This window comes from Diabrotica virgifera, chromosome 3 (genome assembly GCF_917563875.1).
Source record: "Diabrotica virgifera virgifera chromosome 3, PGI_DIABVI_V3a".
NCBI lineage: Eukaryota > Metazoa > Arthropoda > Insecta > Coleoptera > Chrysomelidae > Diabrotica > Diabrotica virgifera.
Window position 1 is genome coordinate 20,121,108 of NC_065445.1, and position 26,657 is coordinate 20,147,764.

Consider the following 26,657-nt stretch of genomic DNA (forward strand, 5'->3'; position numbering starts at 1 on the left):
ACTCCTGAGGAGGACAAATCCAAAGACACAAAAATTATAGGTAATAAATATATTTACTAAAAACACTAACATATTCTTTTCACACATTTTCTTGCACTGATATATTTATACATAACTTGAAAGATAGCAACTAAACGCCATACTGTATGTGTGCGCATGCGCGAAGTATTATGAAATTTTACTCTCAATCGCGCCTAAAGAAGTATAACTTCAATAAATAAAGGAATAACAGGTGGCTGTTGTTTCTGATAATTCGAGCAATGAACGTCGCTCTGCCGCCGTGTGCCATGAGTCATTTTTACTATCGTATAGTTAACCCATTAGCGCCCAGCGTTACCATATGGTAACGTAAAACACATGATTTTTAAAAATTCTGCGGTATGCCCATGGATATAGTCAGTCACATATTTTGAGAACTATCGTTTCTAGGAATACTTCAGGCACCCATAAAACGTAACGGATTCGTATTTTAGCCTTTTCTCAACCGTTGAGAGATAATCATATGACAGTGTGGTTTAAATTTATAGAAAAAGATGGACGTCCGTTTTGTGTAAGCAATTTTTGATAGTCTTCTAGTAACTATATTTGCATTAAAAAAAAACTAAGTTTATTATACCCCAACTTATTATAAATTGTTGTATTTTATCAACAATTAAATGTAGCGAATTCGGTAGGGATAGTCAAAATACGCCGTTACCATATGGTTGCGGTGGGCGCTTACGGAGTCATAATCTTATTTTTTTTAGTCGTGGATTTTTGTTAGCAGAAGCGATAGTGTTACTGGTGCGATGGAAAGATAACTCTGTTGTTACAATAGCATCTACGAGTTGTGGTGGTTCAGCATTGGGCACGGTAAAAAGATTTTCTCATAAAGAAAAAGGCCACATTCAAGTAAGTCGACCTCACTATATTGCTGAATACAACAAAATATGGTGTGTACCGACTGGATGGATCAAGGTGTTTCAACATGCCGAGTAGTAATTTGCAGTAAAAAATGGTACTGGCATATTGTAACATGGTTGTTGGATGTTGCAGTCCATAATTCATGGCATTTGTATAAAAAAAAATAAAAAAAATATATCCTTGCTATCGTTTAGGAGAGAATTGGCCCAAGTTCTTCTCGCAAGATATTTAAGTCGTCCCTCATATACAGGAAGACCTAGTCTACATAGACAGAACTTGCCAGATCTTCGTTTTGATCGCTTCGACCATTTGTTACATCAAGCAGTAGAAGGCGATGTGCTGGAGACAGATGTACAACATCTGGACGAACAATGTGTAAAATATGCAACGTTGGTTTGTGTGTTAATTGTTTTATAGGATACCACACCAGACAATGAATATATTCTCAAATAAATATTTAAAAAAATTAAAAATTTTGGTTTCAACGATCCTCAAAATTCCTTAAGCGCCCAGCGTTACCATATGGTAACACCATATAATTAAAAAAAAAGACAAGAAACCGAAAAACTTATTTTTTTGGATTAAATTATTAACATTTTCATCGAATTAACCCTAAAAGTAAAAATCTTTAAATAAAAAAAACTTGGGCGTTAATGGGTTAAAATTACACGAATACTAATTATCTCTCAAATATTATATTACATACATTTTTATTGTTGAAATGTTTGTCTGATGAAAATCGGTACGGGTTAGCCGGACTTTCGGGTTATCAGGGGCCGACTTATCGGGGTTCCACTGTATTAATAATATACTAACCGTACTTTCGAAATACTTTTAATAGCATTATTTTTCTTCCATCCGGTTTAATCTGATCCCTTCGCAGGGTTTGTCATTTCCCGAGATATTTACCCTTATTAAAACACGAAACATCATCCAGTTTACGCGTCTATCTTTTATTATGACTTTTGTAACTGTTGTTGTAGTTGCGAAACTTTTCTTATCATTCCAACGCACGACAAAATTAATTCCATAACTAGACGGAGCTGTGTTTAGGTGTTTACCTCCAACCACAACTAGCTAAAAGCAACCTACCCCGCTTGACAACTGTGAACTCTGGGGTTGACAACAAACCCGCTTCATTTCTAAAGTGGATTTATATGTGAATTTCTCCGGGATTTTGCCTTCGCACTGATGTTCATTTTTCTAAATGGTATGTCAAGATTGTTGGAAATGTACTTATTTGTAGCCATCAGTTTTTAAATGTTTTCTATTATCGTAGGTATCGCAGCAATATAATAATATATTTATTTGGGGTAGAATAAGTTTGTTAGAGCTTACAAAATAACCAGTATATATAGACCAGAGTAAGGATCTGTGAAAAACCGTCTATTTTTGGATGTGAAAGGTGGCATACGGATTTTTGCAGATAAAGTTCGGTGACACCTTCAGTAATAATAATTGACTTATGCTCCTTCTCAAATATGCCCGGAACATTAATAAAAAAATTAAAATATTTAAAAATTTCGAAAAACGTCGATTTTTTTTCTGCTTTATTTGCTTATAACTTTAAAACGATATTGTATGATATACGACTGGTCAAAAATGTCTCAACGTATTACCTTTTCTGCAATATAGCAATAAATACAAAATAAGGGGGCAAAATACGCCTGTTGTTATTCAATGTTTTTAACCACTTTGGTGACACTTAAAACCTTAGTAATTCACTTAGGAAATTCTTTGTAACATACTTAAACCGTGTACCAAATATCATTAAAATCGACCTAATAGATTTTGCATAGGTACTAAATTTGCAATCTAAATGTTTTTAAAAAAGTTCAAATTTTTTAAAATCTTTCTGAACAAGAAGTAGACCAATAGGAAGTTGTCTAATTTTTTTACATATAAAGAGACGCTTTACCTATCCAATACACTTTACAGAATTAAAATCGGATTATTTAAGGGGCCTCAGCAATGTTTTAAACTTATAAACAATTTTTTGGCTTATAAACAAATAGCTTTGTTTAATAATAAAAAAATTAATTTTTAGCAATGCAAATAATTAAAACCGGTATAATTTGACTTAAACTTTCAAATGCTGTCAGCAGAATTGCTATTTTTTAATCAAAAGTTATTCGCGTTCAAAAATTGCAATTTTTTGAATTTTTGAAAGTTCCACTGCGTTTACCTCGAAAACTATGCATCGTACGAAAAAACTTGTAGGAACATTTTTTGCTTAGAATTACCCAAGAAATATAACTGTTACCCAAAAAAATCGTGTTCTACGTGTCAAAAAATACATAAAAATCTTGGGTAAGTCCATCTAAATAAAGGAGCCCGTAACACCCCCTCCTAGCCACAGGACAAAGTTGTTTATAAGCCAAAAAATTGTTTATAATTTTAAAACATTGCTGAGGCTGCTTAAATAATCCGATTTCAATTCTGTAAAGTGCGTTACATAGGTGGAGTGCTTCTTTATATGTAAAAAAATTGACAAATTTTTGTATGTTCTAGTCTTTGTTGTGCAAGATTTTAAAAATTTTTAATTTTTTAAAAAAAGTTTAGATTACAAAATTATTATTCAAAATATAGTAAGTCAATTTTATTGAAATTTGGTGTACGGTTTTAGCACATTACAAAAATTTTCTAAGCAAATTAGGAAGGTTCCAAGTGTAACCTAAGTGATGGAAAATCATTCAATAAGGACAGGCTTGTTTTGCCCCCTTATTTTATATTTATTGCTATTTTGCAGCAAGGGTGATAAATTAAAACATTTTTAACCAATCGCATCTGATAGAAAATTTAATTATCTTTGTTTTAGTCCTACACGACTTTGTTCCAAAATGAATTGTTTTAAAGTTATAAGCAAAAAAATTAGAAAAAAAAAACGAAATTTTTTGAAATTTTTAAATATTTTATTTTTTTTATTAATGTTCCGGGCATATTTGAGAAGGAGCATAAATCAGTTATTATTAACTAAGTTATCACCTAACTTTATCTGCAAAAATCTGAATGCCACCTCTCACATCCACCTAAAAACAGATCCTTACTGGTCTAATAGTCCAGTCGGGTTAGACGAATAACAGGCCTAACCTTGAATTAGGAGCTGCCCCAAATTTAATTTTTGTAATATTTAGGGGGGTCAATAGTAGTTAAAATTTAAAATCTCGACTGAATTCCGCCGTTGCGTTAGCCGCCATCTTGATTTTAAACGAGAACCGTTTTTGCTCAAAATCTCCGCCATTTTCAACTTTTTGACAAAAAGTATAACAACCAAAATTGTTGAGAATGTGATTTCCAATCATTTCTATTGTTACAATTTTTTGGTACCGTCGATATTTTCTGAGTTATGGTAGAAAATACTGACAGTTAGAGCATAATTATTGAATTATCTCGTTTATTATTAGTTTTGCAACAAAAATGTTCCTATACAAAAATAAAGAGAATTAAATTCTACACAATTTTACTTTCTTTCATTTTTTTACTAAAGTTTATATTTAAGGTAGTACGTATGCGATAATGACGCGAGCGTAAGACCAGATTGATTTTGTAGCAATTGTTTTGGTTCAATATTTACGCCATTTTGAACTAAAATTGTTCGAAATATGATTTCCTACAATTTCTTTTAACAATTTTTTTCATGCGGTTGATAATTTCCGAGTTAAGTGGGAAAATAGTAAAATGTGGTGGGGGGAGCATAATTATTGAAGTGAATCTTGTTTCTGAGCTGCCACAAATTTTATAATTCTATCCTTTAGGGGAGATCAATAGTAGTGCAAATTTAAAATCTCGACTGAATTCCACGGTTGCATTAGCCGCCATATTGATTTTAAAGGAGAACCGTTGTTGCTTAATATCTCCGTCATTTTCAACTTTTCGACAAAAATGGTAGGAAGTAAAATTATTGGAGACGCAATTCCCTACAATTTCTTTTCACAATTTTTTTATGCGATCAATATTCTCCGAGTTAAGGGGGAAAATAGTGGAAGCGGAGGGGAAGCATAATTATTGAATTGTCTCATTTATTATTAACTTTACGACATAACTGTACAAAAAAAAATAAGAGAATTATATTTTATACAATTTTTGAAACTTACAATGAAACACCAACCAAACTAAGTACATGAAAGATATTAATAATAACTTATATGCAGTAAGTTCACTTAATTTTATTAACTATGTAGCAGATGGATTTCTACTACAATATTTTATAAAAAATATCCATTAATTTTAATCCTATCCCAAGAAAAATATCAATTTTTCTAATTTATTTTGTCAGTTTAAATATCTTTAAAATTTCCTAAGCCGCTCCTGTTCGAAATATTTCAGAATATTTTCGCAACAAAGTAAAATCATAGGAAAGTTCCTATTTATTTGAGTAGCATTTACCAACTACGTAGATAGTTATTGTGAAATCATTCATTATTCGAGAATAAATCCTCTAAAAGGTTTGGTGTTTTTCCTTTAAGTTTTGAGCGCTAAAAACCCTATGATATTATTGGTCAGAATTTTGAAAGATCCTCGAGTTGTAGTTGACGATTGGTCAATAGTTTTGGCCGAAAGATCGAGAAGAAATGCTTCGTTTGACGCGAAAGAGACGTGACGATGTAAGTCCAGTTCTAAAAGTACATCACTTCAGTAAACATCTTTTTGTTGGAACTCAACCAACAGACTCGTAGAAAGTCGCACTTTGCCGGCAAAATGGTTTTCTTCTTATAGTAAAAGAACTAATGGATTTCTAACATGCCAAGGAATATAATGACAATAGTTTCACGGCATTTTAATGGATATATTATTGTGAAACAGTTCTATTGTTATGCAGTTTGATTTGCCGGTAAAAGAAGTGCGTGGTTCCTGGTTCCTGTCCTTTATGTAGCTGTTGCTATTTTTATGATGTTTTGGATTTGTTCATGTTCCAGTAAGAAATGCCCAGATGATATTATTTGGTATCGATTTTATCCAGTTTTGTAATGATTTGAATATCTTCCCCTCCCAGCCCCGTCTGAATGGAAAATTTTGAAGTTCCAAGTGTTGTGACATGGATTTTTGTTTTAACAAGGTATGATAATGTTTATTTTAAATAATTCACAAGTGGATATTATTGGTAAAGGTTTTACATAATTAAAAATGTTTGTTTTCAACATGGAAAATATATTATGTAAAGTAAATATTAGATGGCAGTGACATTTGACAGCCATGTCAAATTTTTGTTTTGGTACACTGCTAAAAATAAGGTTAAAAATTGTAAAATCATGTATTTTGTTATTATTATTCATTTCTGGTTTGAGAATGTGTCTATTCTCAATAAAAATAAAAAGGTATTAAGGTTTAAATAAACATTATAAAATGTACACATCTTTATTTCTGTAACCTCTTTATTTAAGAAAATTATTAACAGATATCTAATACAAGTGAATAAGTTTTAGAACAGAAGAAAATATAATGGCATAGAAGCCAAATGATGATAATTTGTAGCCCACTATAACCCCAACGAGGAATCTACGATGAATGTCTCCCATTTGGTTTCCAGTAAGTACTCGATATGAGAATTTGAGGATTTTTCAAACGGCGTCCCAATTTTTTTAAATAGTAGGAAAGTCCTCAAGTCTGTGTAAGTATCCTTTGCTTATTAGATTTTGTAGTCATTACTTCATTAAACCCTATTAAAAATACAGGTAGTTGTTGGAAAAACGCATCAACTTGCGCCCAACGTGTGAGGCTTAAAACGCATCAAATGGCCCCCTAGAACGTGGGGCATATCTTTTTTTAGCCTCCCGTTCACCCCATAAATATGCTCCAACTACCATGTCTTTTTAGCCTCCTTTTGGTTCCATTTGTACTACAACTGTTAAGGCAGTGCCCGTCCCCTTGGGCAGCCTGATCTCAGTGTGTGGTACAGGTGTTTCCGACAACATGGAAGCTTGACTTTTGTCATATTTTATGTACCCACTGTTACAAGTCTAGCTTGTATACCATTTGCACTAGTAGTTAGCTTATCTACTAGCCCCCAATATCTTTAGCCACCCCCACTTGGTGTTACACTTATAATACTTGTAACGTTCACCCTGAAGTTTGACCCCCCGAGTAACTATCACACTAGTCTTCCCCAGTAGTTTAGCCCAGATTCCTCTTGTCTTGTCCCCAGAAACTGTTTCAAGTCTTTTAGTGCCCCTGAAACTGTTTCAGTCTTTTAGTTCCCACAAAACCCACATAACAATTTCATGTTCTTAGTAGATTCATAGAACATACTTTTCAGAAAAAGTATATACTTAGAATATGCGTAATTACCATTGCGAATGTGCAGAGCATATACTGAGTATATACTACATTACAGTACTTAAACGTTCTATGTATATACTTAGAATGTACTACCGCACTTCTTTTCAGTATATACCAAGAACATACTTTTTAGAAGATTCTAAGGAGGTGCTATAAACCTTCTATTTATATACTTAGAATGTACTATCGCACATATTTTAGTATATGGGAAGAATATTCCAAGGAAGTGCTATATACCTTCTAGTTATATACTTAGAATGTACTATCGCACATATTTTTAGTATATGGGAAGAATATTCCAAGGAAGTGCTATATACCTTCTATGTATATACTTAGAATGTACTATCGCACATATTTTTAGTATATGGGAAGAATATTCCAAGGATGTGCTGTATTTCTCAGAAGTATGTTTTCAACATCACCCAATCTCATCCTATAGGTTCTACCAAAGAATACTAACACACCCACAGGGTGTGTTAGTATTCTTTGGTTCTACTAATATATTATATTTACATAGGTATTCTAATTGCATATGAGAATGTAGTTATTACATTCTACAATATTAGGTAAAAAGTAAGTATAAAATATATAAACTTTAGTTCGTTATATAGGTACCTATGTATAATAAATATTATATGGGTAAGTAGCCTATATATAAAATATAAGTAATATATTTAGTTATTATGTGCACATCAAAATAAAAATGCTGCTTATATAATTATATAATAGCCAAATATATTATAATATGTATGTAAATTACTAAAATTTATAGGTATCTATATACATTATACATACTTTTACTTACTAGGTATTTAGGAAATATTGAAGTACCAATATGAATTTATTATTTTCAAACTGCTTTATGTTCTTAAAAATGTTTTAGTCCTTGTAGCTAGAAATACTTGGTCCTACCTAACAGCGTAGACATAAATGCATAACTGTACTGGAAACTATTTTCATATTTTGCTCTTTTGTTACCTACCCCCTTCCCTTGTGCAGGTATAAAATGCAATGCAAGGGTCAGAATGACAATGAATGGCCGTTTCCGGATTCCCGAAAATTATTTTACTTATGGTATAAACTCAAATCAAAATGGTATTATTCATTTCAACTGAAAACGAAACGAGAATTTCTCATTTTTCTTCACAATAGAATTAAGTTTTAAACTTTTTACCATACAATTAAAACGGTTTAAAAAAAATGAATTAGATAGTTCAGTAGTACCTACTAAAATACATAAATTTTATTAATTATTCTTAACGCGAAGTTGATAATCTATAGGCTCACATTATTCTTCTTCCTATAGGTACGTACGTACATACAGTATATTATTTTTTAGATATTTTAAAAGTATATACAAGTAGGTATGTGTTAAGTATATACTTTTGCATATAGTTACGCATATACTAAGAATATTCGATTAAGGTATATTCTAAGAATAAACTTTTACGAACATTCCGAGATGCTACGTACTCGAATGTGCTCAGTATATTCGGTGCAAGAATATTCTTTGAGGCACATGCAAAGAACATGAAATTTAGAATGTTTTTTATGGTACATGCTATGCTTGTACTACGCATATACTAAAAAGGATATACTTCGACGAATGTTGGTAGGATATGCTTAGAACATGATGCGAACATCATTGTTATGTGGGAAGAGCCCATTTTTGTAATTTTTGTTTACGCATGTTAATAATTTTTCCGAAGAGGTATAAGTAAGTACACATTTTGTTGTGGTGTTGATTTGGTCGTGCTGCTGATTGTATAGGCATGTACCATTTCATACATCATAGTGTATTTAACTCGTAACCCCATATTATGTAAACCGTAGTATACTGGTATTGTATTTTATGTATCGTACAACAGAATAGTATGTTAAAAATTGTGACGTACTTACTATATTGTATTGATATTGTACCCATGATGAAAGCATTGGTTAAATTTTTTGGAAAATATTTATGAAATATATAGACAAACAGTTGAGTAAAAATAAAGTAAAAAATTTTTTTTAGAAAATTTTGGTAAAAAAAGTAACGTTAAAATTTTTTTTTAAAATTTTGCTAAAAGTTACAATTAAAATGTTTAGAATATTGAATCCACTTATAGAGTATAACAATATGTTATATTTTTTTGCATGTATTCTTGTAGATCATCAGTTTTTTACAGAATAAACGTTTTTTGTGATTATTGATTTGGTCGTTTGAGTAGATGTGTGATAATAGTTGGTATGGTCCGTGTATGAGCTAATTCGGTATGATCTGTGTGTGTAAGTCCCGTGATTTTCCAGCGAAGCCTATCTATATTTGGGTATATTATTGCCACAGGTTAGTTGGAGAAGTCATCCTTAGATGAAGTAACCCCATGAAGAAGTGAAGAGGGAAACTGAGGCGAGGCCCCTCCACTTATTAATGAAGAAGTAGACCCCTTGTTTTTTCAAGCAGCCAGGAGAAAAGCTATCACTTTTTGATTTGAAGATAGCGTACTCTGTCGACACTGTTTTGAAAATAACCCTTGATATATGGATTTGTTCATGTTAGAAGTGAAAAAAAAAGTTACCCCATGAAAAAGTGAAGAGGGAAACTGTGGCGAGGCCCCTCCACTTATTAATAAAATGATGTGTATGTTTTCTTGTATCTGGCATATCACAAGTGTAATACTCGTGATGAGGAAGTGTTTTACAGTTGTCTGGGAATACTCCCATTAATAGTCGGAGCAAGAACGGTTTTATTTGTGTAAGCTCATATAAGAACCAAGTTTCAATATTTGTTTGTGTTTGTAAGCCCATGTATATGGAGTATGACTAAGAACCAAGTTTCGATATTATTTGTGTTTGTAAGCCCATGTATATGAAGTATGGAGAATGTATAAATGCCCTATGAGTCTTTTGTTCCCTGTTTGTTTGTCTATCCCTTTTTTGTCTGGAAATTCTAGAGTCTGTTATCCCGTAATGTCTGTTAGCCCATGTCCCTGATGGAGTTTGATTTTTTTTGGCGAATAGTTAGTTGACCTCTCTTGTGTTTGTTCATTGAAAGTAGGCCAAGAGCAGAAGCTGTGACAAGGCTGGTGAGCTTAGGATCTGGCCGCGTTGAGTACAGGTGAAGCTTGCTTTCGGTGGATAAATGGAAGTGGTCGTTCGTCGGAATTGTCATTCTTTCCAATGTCCCTTTGGTCTTTCCCTTGTGTGTTTGCTTTCATCCCTGTTTTGAAAAAGTAGTCTAACCCCAGTTTGGAAGAGTGAAGTCTACTCATGTTTTGGAAAAATAAAGTCTACCCATTGTTTTGGAAAAATAAGGTCTACTTATGTTTTAGAAAAGTAAGATCAAATCCCCGGTTTTGAAAAGTACAAGTTTATCCCAGCTAGTGATTTGAAAATGAGAAAGTTGTCTTGTGAACTTTCATGAAAGGCTTTTATGTCCTAGGTAGGACTGTTGATTGAAAACGTAATGATGTAGTATTTCCTATGTCATGTGTTACGTTCATTTTTTTTGGTCTTGATTAAATGGTTTGATATCCCGTTTGAAACCAGTATACTAGTTTTTTTTTTGGTCTTTTTATGTTGTCACACGCACCCCCCCCCCCTTTGTTGGTTTTGTTTGAATGAGTTGTTGAGATAAGTTATTTGTGACATTTTATCTCGACGAGGTATTTAGACTGGATTGTCTAAATCCTCCTTTTGCAGAACCGTTGCCGATAAAAGTCCCGTGAAACTCGCTAGGTGTTTAGAGTTTAAGCAGATGCCTATCTGCTGAACCAAGAGCTCAGAAAGATTTTTTTAGTTTTTGAAAACCAATCTTGGTTAGGCAACGAGGTGATGAGGCTGTGTCTGCCCTGCTATATGGTATATATTATATGGTATATATAGTATATATATCACTTGTGTTACTACAGTGGATGTCAGCGAGGTCCACACAGGGCACAAGATTATTTCTTTCCCAAGACACAGAAACTCTTGTCACATACAGTTCTTTGTAGAGTCAAGAAACATTTAAGTCTACTCGACTTTAAAGAGTCTGGCGATTGATGGCACGCTAGCCCACTCCCTAACAATGATGTTTTGTTTTTGTTTAATCCCCACTAGCCATTATTTAAATATTTTTGTATTGTTGTCCTGTCACACCCAAGAAGTCAATGTTGGATTTTTGTAGTTATCGAAAACTGAATTGGTAATCCAGTTTCCTCTCTTCCGAGGAGGCTATTGTAGCAGATGGATTTCTACTACAATATTTTATAAAAAATATCCATTAATTTTAATCCTATCCCAAGAAAAATATCAATTTTTCTAATTTATTTTGTCAGTTTAAATATCTTTAAAATTTCCTAAGCCGCTCCTGTTCGAAATATTTCAGAATATTTTCGCAACAAAGTAAAATCATAGGAAAGTTCCTATTTATTTGAGTAGCATTTACCAACTACGTAGATAGTTATTGTGAAATCATTCATTATTCGAGAATAAATCCTCTAAAAGGTTTGGTGTTTTTCCTTTAAGTTTTGAGCGCTAAAAACCCTATGATATTATTGGTCAGAATTTTGAAAGATCCTCGAGTTGTAGTTGACGATTGGTCAATAGTTTTGGCCGAAAGATCGAGAAGAAATGCTTCGTTTGACGCGAAAGAGACGTGACGATGTAAGTCCAGTTCTAAAAGTACATCACTTCAGTAAACATCTTTTTGTTGGAACTCAACCAACAGACTCGTAGAAAGTCGCACTTTGCCGGCAAAATGGTTTTCTTCTTATAGTAAAAGAACTAATGGATTTCTAACATGCCAAGGAATATAATGACAATAGTTTCACGGCATTTTAATGGATATATTATTGTGAAACAGTTCTATTGTTATGCAGTTTGATTTGCCGGTAAAAGAAGTGCGTGGTTCCTGGTTCCTGTCCTTTATGTAGCTGTTGCTATTTTTATGATGTTTTGGATTTGTTCATGTTCCAGTAAGAAATGCCCAGATGATATTATTTGGTATCGATTTTATCCAGTTTTGTAATGATTTGAATATCTTCCCCTCCCAGCCCCGTCTGAATGGAAAATTTTGAAGTTCCAAGTGTTGTGACATGGATTTTTGTTTTAACAAGGTATGATAATGTTTATTTTAAATAATTCACAAGTGGATATTATTGGTAAAGGTTTTACATAATTAAAAATGTTTGTTTTCAACATGGAAAATATATTATGTAAAGTAAATAGGCTTGTTCCAACTCGACACAAAACCGTTCTTGAACGGTACGTGAACCGCGCAGTAACGAAAAATGTGTTACTGCGCATAATTGTTCGTTATTGGGCATGAGCGTGGCGGTTCAAGAACGGTTTTGTGTCGAATTGGAACAGGCCTAATATTAGATGGCAGTGACATTTGACAGCCATGTCAAATTTTTGTTTTGGTACACTGCTAAAAATAAGGTTAAAAATTGTAAAATCATGTATTTTGTTATTATTATTCATTTCTGGTTTGAGAATGTGTCTATTCTCAATAAAAATAAAAAGGTATTAAGGTTTAAATAAACATTATAAAATGTACACATCTTTATTTCTGTAACCTCTTTATTTAAGAAAATTATTAACAGATATCTAATACAAGTGAATAAGTTTTAGAACAGAAGAAAATATAATGGCATAGAAGCCAAATGATGATAATTTGTAGCCCACTATAACCCCAACGAGGAATCTACGATGAATGTCTCCCATTTGGTTTCCAGTAAGTACTCGATATGAGAATTTGAGGATTTTTCAAACGGCGTCCCAATTTTTTTAAATAGTAGGAAAGTCCTCAAGTCTGTGTAAGTATCCTTTGCTTATTTGGTTATGTAGTTAGTCTTCTTTAAACCCTCCTACCCCTCCCAACGAATCTACGACCTGCCACCGCACAAAAAATGAGCTGCCGTTCGCATAAAGCTTTACGTGTCTGTTCCTTCTACTAGCCCCATTCTGACCCCCCAGTATCTCTATAGATAGTCTTTCCTTGTCCCCATAGAGCAGACATGTAAAACGCTTCAACTAGCGGGTTGGTTTTATTGGTTGAATTTGTCTGTTGATAATTAAGTTTTATGTCAGCTAACATATTTTAATATTTCAACAATTTTTAAAATTTTGGACCCTGTTGGGAAGAATTCTTGCCATTTTAGGTTTAGGGTTAGATGAAGACATAGTTTAAGACTAACGATTATTATTGTGGGACTAATGTAATAAAAGCTATAAGATTATTCTTGCATGTCACAAATCGGACAATATTTATTTACTTTTCTGTACAACTCTTGAAATGGCGCAAAATAACCTTGTGTGCAAGGGCTTGGCCAACAAGTTCCTTTGAAAGGACTGAAAAGGTACTACTACTTCTATGAAGACATTTCTAGGTTTCGCTTTTGTGATAGTGCCTGTAGCTTATTTCAGAGAAGAATCCAGCACTTGTTCTATAAATTAAGGAGAAAGTTGTGCAGTGATGAATTGAGTAGTCACTTTTCGTCTACGCGATTACCTAGTCCTATAGAACGCCATTTTAAGGTAAGCGACTTCTGTGTAGCACGTTAAAATATTTTCCATTTAACTTTAATAATAATAATTCCGATATCTATTGTTTCCGGAGCTATGTTTGGGTGTTTACCTCCAACCACAACTAGCTAAAAGCAACCTACCCAGCTTGACAACTGGACCCAGTTATGCAACAAGGAACCAACTAACATTTTTTCGAAAATGGAGTTATTGGTTCCTATAGACTGTAAATAATATTATTCAAGTTCTGCAATAACGATCCAAACGTTCTGGCGCGTCAGCACCATCTAGTGGACGATAGAACCATATTGCTGATTAATAAATTCGGTTATACAGGTTTTCAATTTCGAACCAAGTAACTTTGGTTCCTTGTTGCAGGTATCAATCTGTAACATGCAACAGTTGGTTCCATGTTGTAGATTTATTTCAGTCAAATTTCAGTAGGTTCCAGATTATCATTGGGAATCAATAATTTGTGAAAATGTTACCTAACCAAAATAAATTTGGTTAGGTTAAACCAAAAACTCTCTGATTGAACTAGAATATGGTGCGGTTGTATTTTCGTTTTTCAACGAAATTGAAAATGGTTATTCATTTTTGATTTACATGTTTACTCTCATTGGAGTACGAAGGGAACCATTCTCGTTGGAACTTTACAGCGCTGAGCAGATGGGACGTGAATTATAAATTGTAAAATTCCCTCATCTTCCTTAGTCTCAGCATCCGTATGGCTTGCAAATTGTAGAAGCCTCTGAGGTGTAACCAGAGAAGGTTCTCATTGTTTTCCGTCTGGTGAGATGTAGAGTAACATTATGTTATTCTATATGCCATTAGAGTGAAAATTTAGTCTTTAAAAAAATCTACTTTTAACTTATGGCCCGAAGGAGAGGCAGGCCGCGGAGCTCAAGAAGTGGGGTCTTGTCTAAGAAAATATATTATTATATCAGTAATGTTAGCGATAAAGTTGAGCACATTATTCTGTGGAGCGACTTTTGCGGAGGTCAAAACAGGAATATTAAAATCGTACTTCTATTAAAATGTCTTCTAGAGGAATCACAGCATTTAAAGACTATTAGGCTGAGATTTTTAGTTTCAGGTCACACGTTTCTTCCAAATGATAGGGATTTTGGAGATGTTGAATGTGCTCTTAAAAAGCAACAAAATATAATAATATTTTCACCTGGCGAATATTGCAAGATAATGAAAAGTTGTAGGCAAAAACGACCGATTAATGTAAATACAGGAAGATTTTTTGAGAAACGCAAAATTAGGAAAAAGAATCACCAACAGAAAAAAAGTAAAACCAACCAAACAATAAGTTGGTTAAAAAATAAATAAATTAAATTATGTAAGGAAAAGCCTTATAGCATAATTTTTAAAACGACGTATCAAGACCAGGACGATTATACAGAAGTAAGCATAAAAAAGGGAACAGGAAGAGAACCTTCAACTGGGCCACAGTTTGCTATATATTTAGAACCATTGTGGCCTAAAGGAAAGCCAGTTTCAGACGCAAAACTTAAAGATTATCAAAGTTATCTGCATTTAATCCCCTTAAGTTACCACCATTTTTATAAAAATCTTATAGCAGATAGTACTATAGTCGAGGATATAGACGGATTTGGCGGAAATCCAGATTTCGAACCAGATGCAGACTGTTAATGTTATATTTAGCAACATATAGACGGATTTAGCGGAAATCCAGATTTCGAACCAGATGCAGACTGCTAATGTTATATTTAGCAACATATAGACGGATTTAGCGGAAATCCAGATTTCGAACCAGATGCAGACTGTTAATGTTATATTTAGCAACATATAGACGGATTTAGCGGAAATCCAGATTTCGAACCAGATGCAGACTGTTAATGTTATATTTAGCAACAAAGAACCACGTGATTTTTGTCTACTTTAGGAGTTAATTTTTTAGTTGTTAATTTGATTATAGCATTAATACCCATAAGTTTTAATAAACGTGTTTACTTTTGTGTCGTTTCTTATTATTTTTGTATCCAAATAATTTCATCAAACATATAAAACGTTTTTCTTGATTTTCTCAAAACTATGTTAATGTCAGTTGGTTCCTTGTTGCATAACTGGGTCCAACTGTGAACTCTGAGGTTGACAAAAAACCCGTTTCATTTCTAAAGTGGATTTATATGTGAGTTTCTCTGGGATTTTACCTTCGCACTGATGTTCATTTTTCTAAATGGTATATCAAGATTGCTGAGAAATGTAGTTATTTGTAGCTTTCAGTAATTTCATATTTTGTTAATATTATTTTAGGAAAATTCTTTTGCTTAATTCGTCCCGATATCAGAGATTATCGACAAGGCTGAATAAATATTATACGATTCAACTGAATCACATCTTAGGTCCAGAAAAACTTTATTGGTAATTGTATCACATAAGTAAAAAGCGAGCTAGGTGCCAAAAATCGAAAATATATTTTTAGTGCGTAAAAGTGGTATATGTGCCAAGCCTGCTTCTGTATAAAGTGGGCTAACTTCACAACTACTCAGAAAGTAGTTCTAAAGAACAACACAAGATCGTGTACGTGTGTAAATCACAGGCATCTTAAAGTACAACCCGGACGTTTTCACAAAAATAACGTTTTGTGGAAATTTCCACCTACGAATTGCACCAATAACTGAACGTTTGTAGGAGGACTCTAGACGCGTCTAACTGTGTATACCTCATATCTGGAAAAATTCGAATTTTTAAGTTATAGGCTTCATAAGTATGATCAAATATATTTCTTATGGGAACAACGGTTTTTCAAGCTCAATAATTCCTGTAATACGGTCAGTTATCATACTTGACCTTGGATGCATCAGATACTACTTATCAATACGTTTCAAACTCATGTTTAATGATCAAAATCGGTTAAGCCGTTCAGAAGATATCGAGCTCCAAAAGTATAATTCACTTAACCATTATCGCCGAAATGGTTTATGTACCTAGTTATAGTGGTTACGACGCTAAGTGTGATCGGGCAATTCGAGTTCATTTGCCGGTCATAATTATTAGGATGGTTGGGATATGAACTCAGATTGCCTTATTACAAGTCTGGTGTCATAACTACTAGATCATTTGGGAGAGAATGCTGGAAAGGCGACCATATATAACGCTTAACGTGTAATCGAGAAAAATTACATTCAACTTCATACATTTAATGTATAAAAAACTTTAAAAACCTCCTGATACAAGAATAAAAAGCCGCTAAACGCCGTAAAAATGAGTGGAGCATACAATATTCCAGCTACAAAAGAGCTGATATGAATATTACGTGATGCGAAAATGTATTTTTAATTTTGATGGAAAATAAAATTCTATTTTTATTTTGAAAGATTTTTTCCATAATACATATTTGCTAAATTTTAAGTAAAACGCGCTACAAAAGAGCCTCAAAATGCAAACTGTATCAAAGTTACTCTTTCGCGGCGCGTTTTACTTCAAATTTAGCAAATATTATGGAAAAAATCTTTCAAAATAAAACTAAAATTTTATTTTCCATCAAAATGTGAACACATTTTCGCGCCACGTAATATTCATATTGGCTCTTTTGTAGCTGGAATATTGTATGCGCCACTCATTTTTACGGCGATTAGCGGTTTTTTATTCTTGTTTACTACAATGCATATAAATAAGTTCCCATATTAGGGGAGTGCATTTAGATTATCACTTCGTAAAAAATCAAACAAGATAAACCTTTTTGTAATTTCATTAAGAAATGTTTAATAAACAACATATCAAAAAGTTCTACTCGAGAAGTGGGTGCTTTATTTTTTATTAAACAAATGAACAGCGAAGTTAGATGTTTTTTTAAATAACTCCGAAAATATAATTTTTAAAAAAAAACGGACTTTACCATTGAAAAATTCAGAAAATTTTACAAAAAAAAACTTATATAAAGATTTTTCTAAAATGAAATCTCTAGCTTCTGTAATTTTTTATTTATAACGCTAAAGTCACCCTTCTCACACACATTGGCGCACTGTAAACTAGCGTTGTAAGAAGTGCACGGTTGAGTTTCTTTAATGTAATTCTTTAACTAATGGATCAAAAGAAATTTTACAAATTGGACATGAAATAAGATGATATAAGCTATCTTATGGTTGTAATAAAAAGAAAAAAAATTTATGGACATAAGTACGGTGTGGGCGGAAAGTGAGCCTTACATGAATTTTGTTTAAAAATTATTTAAACATGTGTAACTAATACAATTTTACTTATAAAACTCTCAAATTCGCAAAACTTACCTCTCAATCATCTTACTAAAAGATGTTTTGTTCAAAAAAAATCTCAAAAATTTAATTCAAATAATAGGATGTCTCAAAAAATTTAATTTTTGAAAACTTCATAGTTTTACAGAATTCCCACCATTTTAAGACGGTATTGCTCAAATTTGAATAAATCTAATACAATTTTTTTGCTATTTTTTTAAAGCCTGGGATGTAATCTTAAAAAAACACTGAATCATTTTAGTTTAAAAATGAAATAAATAATTTCTTTTTGAGAAAACTAAGAAAGATAACAAAAATGTAATACAAAAACCGAAAATTACCAGCTGAAAAAATGTATATACAGAGTGATAAAACTTTTTTCTGTAAAACTTACCTAAAATACATTTAATAATAAGCTTCAACAATAATAAATGTTCAACAAAAAAAAAATTTTTTAGCTCTTATACAGTATGTCTGCGTAACTTGGAACCTATTGATAACTTTTTTAATATCAGCTTTACGAAAAAAAGTTATTCTTTATAAAATACTCTACATCGTATATAACATAAGATACAACCATCAAATATCAAAATTTTGTTAATTTTGTACGAGGTATGTCAAAAAATATGAATTTCATTCATGAGTAAAGTACCTTTATATTTCACAATATCGAAAAATTTTATAAAGGAAAGTTGTTTGGAATTAAAAACTATGTCCCGATATGTAATTATATCCTTCTAATCGAAAATTTGTTTTTTTTTTAATATTCTTTCTAATACATTTTAATTTTTAATATTATTGTGAAAATTATTTGTTTATCTTTTTTTTAAGAATGAAATTCCATATTTGTTTGATTGGATTCTACTTGTTTTTCATTTAAATATTCGCCATTTTGGATCCGCCATTTTGAAATTTAAATTTTTAATCTTTAATTCAGATTCAACAACCCGTTAAAAATAAAGACAATAAATGTTTTAGAAAAATGTTCTTTTTTATGTTCTTTTTAGAAAATCCGCATTTTGGATCCGCCATTTTATAGTTTATAATGTTAACATTTAAGTTAGGTTTATCAAAGCTCTCAAAAATAAATATATGTAGAAATAAATACATTTTGTAAAGAAATTATGAATTTACAACTATTTTTTAAGTTATTCGCCATTTTGGATCTGCCATTTTATAATTTAAATTATCAAAATTTGATTCAGGTTCAGAAACCTCTCAAAATTATCCACATATGTATATGTCAACAAACACGTTTTATAAAAAAAATTCGGATTTTACAACTACTTTTTAAGGATTTTTAGGAAAAAAATCCGCCATTTTGAATCCGCCATTTTAAATTTGCAAATTGTAATGTCAGATTCGGGTTCAGCATAATCAAAACTAAAATAAAAACATTTTTTATCAAAATAAAATGTTGAATTCACCCATATTCTTAACATTATTTATACAAAACAATTGCTATTGCTTAAACAATTAATAAACAATTAGCGGCAAAATTTGTGAGTAGAAGCTCACATAAAAAAACTAATAAAAGTTTTAGAAAAATATAACCTTGTTTGATTTTTTCCGAAACATTGTATCTTTTTGTTCTAATTGCACTCCCCTATATTATTTATGCAAATAGAAAAAGAAACATATTTCGAAATTTAAATTTGTTGCCTAGAGATATTACCTGCCAATATTCAATAATCAGTCGGTAAAGAAAGTGCCTCCTTGTAAATATGAAATTTAAATATTTCCATTACCTCTGATTTCCAATCGCCTATCGGCTTTTCTCATCACCACCAGCTATTACAAAATTCCACACAGCATCTTCCTTTGTACGACACTCGACGCCCCATCCCCTTCCTCTTCCTTTCCCCTTCCGCATGGAAAATTAATATTTTCCTCGTCATGTTCGACGGCAATGTCTGATTTTGAATTTACACACTGATGGACAAGCACTTGCCAACCTTCGTTCTATTGATAAAGTCCTCTATTTGCAAAACGTGACTCATCTTATGGAATCTTGGATAACTATAATCGATTACCGATGAGGCTCTGCCGGCAGTTGTATCAATCTTTGCATGAAATATTCATTGAGGGGATTATGCTGTTCCAGTTTCCAGAGAAGAATCGCCAGTTTTATTGCGTTCGCATGTCACGGTTTGTGATGGTTTTGTTTGGCGAGGGTACCATCAAAATAAATGTTTATTTGCGAATGTGGAATCTCTGTGTTAGTGCTTCCTTCTCGCCGTTTTTTATTGACGTTACACAAAATAGTCCAGGGGCAAAGGGGGTTTCATGGCCGATTGAGTTCCATGAGATTTTGCAACTGATTATTATGTATTTTGACACAATGAATCGGAATATTCAACATGATAATTCGAATTTTTGGTCAGCAATGTGCTATTAACAATTTAATTATTTAAATGCTTATTTTTTTAAAAGATGAAAGATGAAGTAGTTTTCAATCCTAATAGCAAAATTAATAATATTCAAAATATTAAAAATATTACTAAAAAATTTTTAAATTGAATACTTATTGGTACACTTTCCTGGTGACATCTCCAAGGCTTCTACAATTTGCAAGCACATGGATGCTGCAGTGAAGACAAAGGTAAAAGGACAAAGTCTGCAGCTTGGTAAAATTCCAACGGAAAATGCACCTAGTTACTCTACGAAGTAATACAACTACAAAATAAAAAATGTATACCATTTTTATTCAGTTGCAATACAAAGGCAAAACAATCTTACTTTTCAATTAGAACTTTACTTTACCACGAATTTTACCTTTCAATTGGAACTGTACCAAGCTGCAGACGGGGATGTGAATTACATAGTGTAGAATTCCTTCCCTTTGTCTTCACTGCAGCATCCATGTGCTTGCAAATTGTAGAAGCCTTGGAGGTGTCACAGGGAAAGTGTACCAATAAGTTTTCAGTTTAAAAATCTTTTAGTAATATTTTTAATATTTTCAATATTATTAATTTTGCTATTAGGATTGAAAACTACTTCATCTTTCAATTGCCAGATGACGCTAGTCACCTAGTACCTTCACTTCAGTTGCAATGGGTGGGAAAAGCTCTCGGTACTGGTTAGTCAGGATATGGAGAACAGTGCCTACGTTATCTCCGATGAGACTCCAATAAGAGTCGAAAATCGCGATTCAGAGGACTGGACTGCGCTCCGTATCCTAACTGAAAAGTAAGATTGTTTTGCCTTCGCATTGCAACTGAATAAAAATTGTATACATTTTATTTTTAGCTTATTTTTTATTTTAAACAATAAAAATATACCTAATCCAAGATTAATCAGCATTTTTTCTTTAACTTAATTTTCCTAATAGGTTCCTGTAATCTAGATGTCAACTGGTCCATCCTAGTTTTTTTTGACATGAAAAGTCCACTTATTTGTTGTGACTGCACAGCGCAGCACTGACTCTACATTTTACTAACTGCTCACGTCCTTGTTGTGGTTACAATACACAACACTAACTAAGCCTTGAGCAACTTTTCACATTACACATTACACAAGCTCGAACGGTTTCGTCCTTTTGGACCTTCGCATCTGCGGTTGGTTGACAAGAAGTTAAAGTACTTCATGGTTGAGATCTTCATATGGAGACTCTCTTTATATCTCCTGGTGACTTTCTTAATTTTATTTGGAATAGATTGGACTTTAAGGTATCTACATAAATTTTCATTCCAAACATACCAAGGAGCACCTAAAATATTCATAGTATTCGGTTCTGGATCGTTTCTAAGATTCTATAATTGCTTTTTTTTTGTACAGACCCATCACATAATTGTAGGCCATAGATCCTCCATACCCGTTTCAATATCTGTTTCTAAATCAGTACTTTGTTCTGGATGAAAAGTTGAGAGTACCTACTATGAGCCAATACATATTTTTGTACTTTATCTTTAACTATTCAATTTTCTTTTTACCATATTCCTTCCATTTGAGTTTGATGTAAAGATAAATCCAAGCATTTCGCTGTTTTCTTATTAGGAACAATGCTGTTGTTTGAAATAATTGGGAGATAATTGATTTTAAAAATTCACAAGCAAAAAGTTATCCTGTGGTTGGCTGTATACCATGTAATACAAAAAAAAAACAGTAAAATCCTGTATAAAAGGTATATTTAAAAACCCTCAAAAGGGCCACATCAAAATCACATAACTGGTTTTCGACTGGTTTACCAGTCATCATCAGTGCTTACGTGCAATGTACATGCTAACCACCAAGATAGTATTTAACAAAAATATTAGGATCAAAGCCGAGTAAAAGAAGTTTGTCTAGGAAACGTTGGTTTAAAAAGCTACATAAAGTATGGATGTTTAAAATATTAAGCTAATCTGCTCCAGATAACATTTAAGATGTGGATTTGACTTGTTTAAATGTTGAATGTATGAATTGATACACTCAACATGTAAACAAGTTAAATCCACATCTCAGATGTTACCTGGAGCAGATTAGCTTAATATTTTAAACATCCATACTTTATGTAGCTTTTTAAACCAATGTCTTTTAAACCAAAGGTATTAATAATACCTTGATATTTTCTAATAATACCTTGATATCTAATCAACAATTCTCCGTTTAGGTCTAACGACTTTCGCATGCAGGGAATGTTTTTTACTTTCCTGCACAAAAACCCTTTTATATGTTACGAGCTTGCATCTTAAGCGACGACTAAGGCTTTTATAAAAAAGAAAGTGGTCTAGTTTCAACTACGAGTAGAATGTTTCACTGATGATGGTCTGATAAGACCGAAAACGTTCTAGAATTTTGTAATAAATTTTAAATGTTTTTAGTAAAACATATACCATTTTACACACGAAGTTTTTATTTCCTTTTAACTATTCTAGTATCATTATTTCTAATTATAGTCCAGGGCGCATCTGTTTTGAGATGGACGTTGAGAGGTGACTCATATTTTTTTGCAAAAATTACTTGGAATTAACTCATATAATAATAATTGAGTTATTCTCCCACTCAAAAAGGTCCGGAACACTGTTTAAATAAAATCAAAATGTCAAAAAATGAAGGTAAAATTCGATTTTTTACTTCGTTTTTGATTATAACTTTAAAAGTTTTTACTTTCGAGAAAAGTTGCATTAACATTAAAGTTGCACAATTAAATTTCCTACAATATAGGATTAGTAAATCTAATATTTTTACAGATGCGCCCTGGTCTATTAAATCTTATTAGAAAAATCAGACTATTCCATTAACTTCTCAGGAAATTTGTTGCAGCTCTTCAATATGTAAATCAATTGACAATTAATAATACACATAGAATAGTTCAGCAAACTTATTTAGTAAAAAAAACTTTTTAACAGGAAAAAGATATGCTTCAAAAGCAGACTCGAAAAAATATTCAATATTTTTGTCTATGCGTGTATTTGTATACATAAATTTTATTATAGATGCTTAACTCTGTGATTTCCTTACCTTGCACCCTATCTGCCCTTGATCCTGACGGCGCCGCGGTCCCTCGACTTTCCAACACCGACGCCTTCTGCGGCCTTTCTCCTTCAACGCTCTCCTCGTTGCTGACGAGGTAAAGTGTGGCGATCGTCGCCAGACATTTCAACTTCATGTTGCCTCTTTTGAAGTGCTTGTGCCGCACGACGAATTCCAGACCCAAGACGGACGATTCCAGACCTTCCCGACCTGGATCAAAGAAAAGACAACTTGTTAGCGGGTGAAAAACATACGTCAAGGGATTAGTTAGAGTCGGTCGTCTATCGAAAATCGGTGTTTGCCGCCGAACTACATAGTTAGTTGGCCCTTAATTACATTTGCGTTCAAACGGAATAATAGTATTAGTTTTTGATACTACTTCAGAGAACAATAAACTAATTCGTTAAATATAACCTATAAATATATTTAAAATAATATAGGACGTAAAACAGCAAAAACACTATGTTTTTGTTTTATTACTAGAAAGTCTACACAAAAAATTGAAATATTTGAAATGAAGATATTACCTGTAAAAATGTTATAACGGGGTCTTTACTGTTTACGGGTTACTGCATTTTGCTGCGTGTTTAGTATGGATAAAAAATCTGTTCTAAAATTTGATTGTTCATTTCTCAATTAAGTTGGTAGTTTTGATTGTTCATTTCTCAATTGAGTTGGTAGTTAGCAAGTCCACCGTTTGTTTTTATACAGATAGTGCTGCAATCAGTCCTGGAAATATATCCCAACAGTAGAAAAGTCTTTGGTTGGGATTGATTACATTTCTCATCTGGCACCATCTCATCTAAGTTCTCTTACACTGACTAAAACACTCTCTAGTTCATAAATTTCTCTTATTCTTACGACACACTCCAAAACGGTAGCTATTTGATACAGTGTACCAAGACCCAAAATACAGAAAATTATCTGATTAAGCCTTTTTGAACCTGTGCAAGTAGCAACCAGTCCAGCCAGCTCCGTAGATGCGGTATTAGCAATTTCCGCTACTGTGCCACATGCCCTGTTGCATTTCACTTATCCTGCCACATCACAGTTAATATGGTATTATCTTGCTTATGATGTTCCACCTTGTATATTTTTATTTGTCCGCTGAAGCATCCACTCTCTTTCTCTCACCAACACATCTAAGGGGACACAGCTGGTGATTACTAACTCACAAGGCAACAGTAGACACAGTTCTGTAAGCATTTAGTACCCGCAGCAGACTAGTTTTGACAAGAGCCTCCTGTGTGCCTGTGTTTCCACTGCCGTGGAAACACAGGCACAGACTGGTGCCGCATAGAGGATGATAGACTGCACAACTCCTTTCGAACGAATTTTATTCTCCTACATATTCCAGAAACAGTAAATTATCGTATAGGGGGGGGGGGAATTGACATCGTTAAATATCTCATTTTTGTATCGACCATCTCCGCGACGGTTGTCGACAATCATCATAATTGTTTTATTGTTCATTTCATGTACATTATATCCCTACTATTTTCTCAGGTTGCACAGCCGTGATATGCACAGCCGTGATATGCACAGCCGTGATATTACAGTGGTGTGAAAAAGTCTTGCATCACCACATCACCTTACCAAATTCGCGGTCTGTCGTCGATTTTTCCTTGTTCAGCATACTTCTTAATGACTCTAATTACTGTAGATTGATTACAGTTTACTGCGGATGCTATTTCGCGACTAGATTTGTCGTTTTTATGGTGAAAAATAATTTCAAATCGCTTTTCGTTCGATAATTTAGTTTTTTTTTGTCTGGGATGACATTTTGACCTTTTTATCAAAAATCAAAGAGCGAATAAATGTGTTAGGGTAACTACAGTGCTTATATAGTCAAAATATGTTGCAAATTTGTCATTAATATTCAATTTAATAGTACTTTAACGACTTAATAATCACCTCATAATTTTCTCGGATTATGGGAAATCCATTCAATCAGATTATTTTAATCTTTTCTGTAGAATTTTGAGCTAGTAATTAAAAAACATACAAAAAACTTGTGTTAAACCTCAAAAACTATAAGGCGCTTAGGTGATGCAGGACTTTAAAGCACCACTGTATATGTCTCTCTATACTCCTATTTTCTTGGATTTTCCCTGCCTAATCAGTTAGAGCAAGCTGTCTTGCTCTTCACGTGCAATATGTTCAAGATATTCTAATTTTCTTGTTTTGATTGTATTTAAGATTTCCATGTATTTATTCACCTTTCCCGGAACCTCTTTGTCTGTGACGTGTTCTGTCTACGATATTTTCAGAATTCTTCTATAGATCCACAGCCCTAATCATTCCAGTTGTTCATTGATGCTGCATTTAAGGTCCAAGCTTCCATTCCATAAAATAATGTCGATAAAACGTAGCACCTAGTGAACTTTACTTTAAACTCCACCTTCAAATCTTTTGTGCAGAGCACTCTTTTTATTTTGATAAATTTTGCATTAGCCTTTTATATTCTGGTTTTGATTTCCTGGAAGTAATTATTTGTGGAGTTGATAATTATTCCAAGATATGCGTATTGGCCTATCCGTTTGACATTGGTTCCATTTATGAGAAGATAATCGGGATTTCTTTGTCTTAAAAGTTTTGTCTTCTTGAACTTCACTGATAGACCGTATTCTTTTCCATACTCGCCTATTCTGATTACCAGTCTTTGAAGATCGTCAATATTTTCGGCTAAGACGACAGTAATATCCACATGTCTTATGTTGTTAATGGAACTCCATTTACCTTTATTTCAGCTAATTCACCGTCAAGAGTATCCTTTTTTAGGATATCTTCCAAGTAGTCATTAAAAAGAATTGGCGACAGTGCGTATTCCTGCCTCACCACACGTTTAATTCAATTTCATCTGACAACCATGTACTTTTGCTCGCTTCTTATAGGCTCCTGAGGTCAGTATAGTTTACCTTCTTTGATTTCAGGACATTCATTAATTATTGTTCATATCGTACATTATCGAATGCTTTATTATAGTCAATAAAACAAGCATAATATATTTTGATTGACGTCCAAATTTTGTATAACGGTGCATAAGATTTATAATTAAAGTTATCTTGCATATCATAACTGATCTCATGAAGAATACGCTATGATGATTCAGGAACAAAACTGTGCGACTACGCAGAGTTAAAGAGATAAAAATAATTATTCTCTTTGCCTTATCCCTATGCGGGTGCTTCCCCAATTGTATTTCTCCATACAATTCTATCTTGGGTCATATCAATATTAATCCCCTTTACCAACATGTCCTGCCTAATCGTCTCCCCCTACGTCCTCTTTGGTCTTCCTCTCCTACTC

General features: G+C 32.9%; 1 protein-coding gene across 1 annotated transcript in view; it reads right to left on the reverse strand.

Moving 5' to 3' along the window:
* The window catches only part of LOC126881744 (uncharacterized), a 258,343-nt gene that overhangs the window by 875 nt on the left and 230,811 nt on the right, over positions 1-26,657 (reverse strand). The window contains exon 4 of the mRNA XM_050646215.1: positions 23,337-23,558. Within this exon, the coding sequence (XP_050502172.1) occupies positions 23,337-23,558 (222 nt within the window). The remainder of the gene's footprint in view (positions 1-23,336; positions 23,559-26,657) is intronic.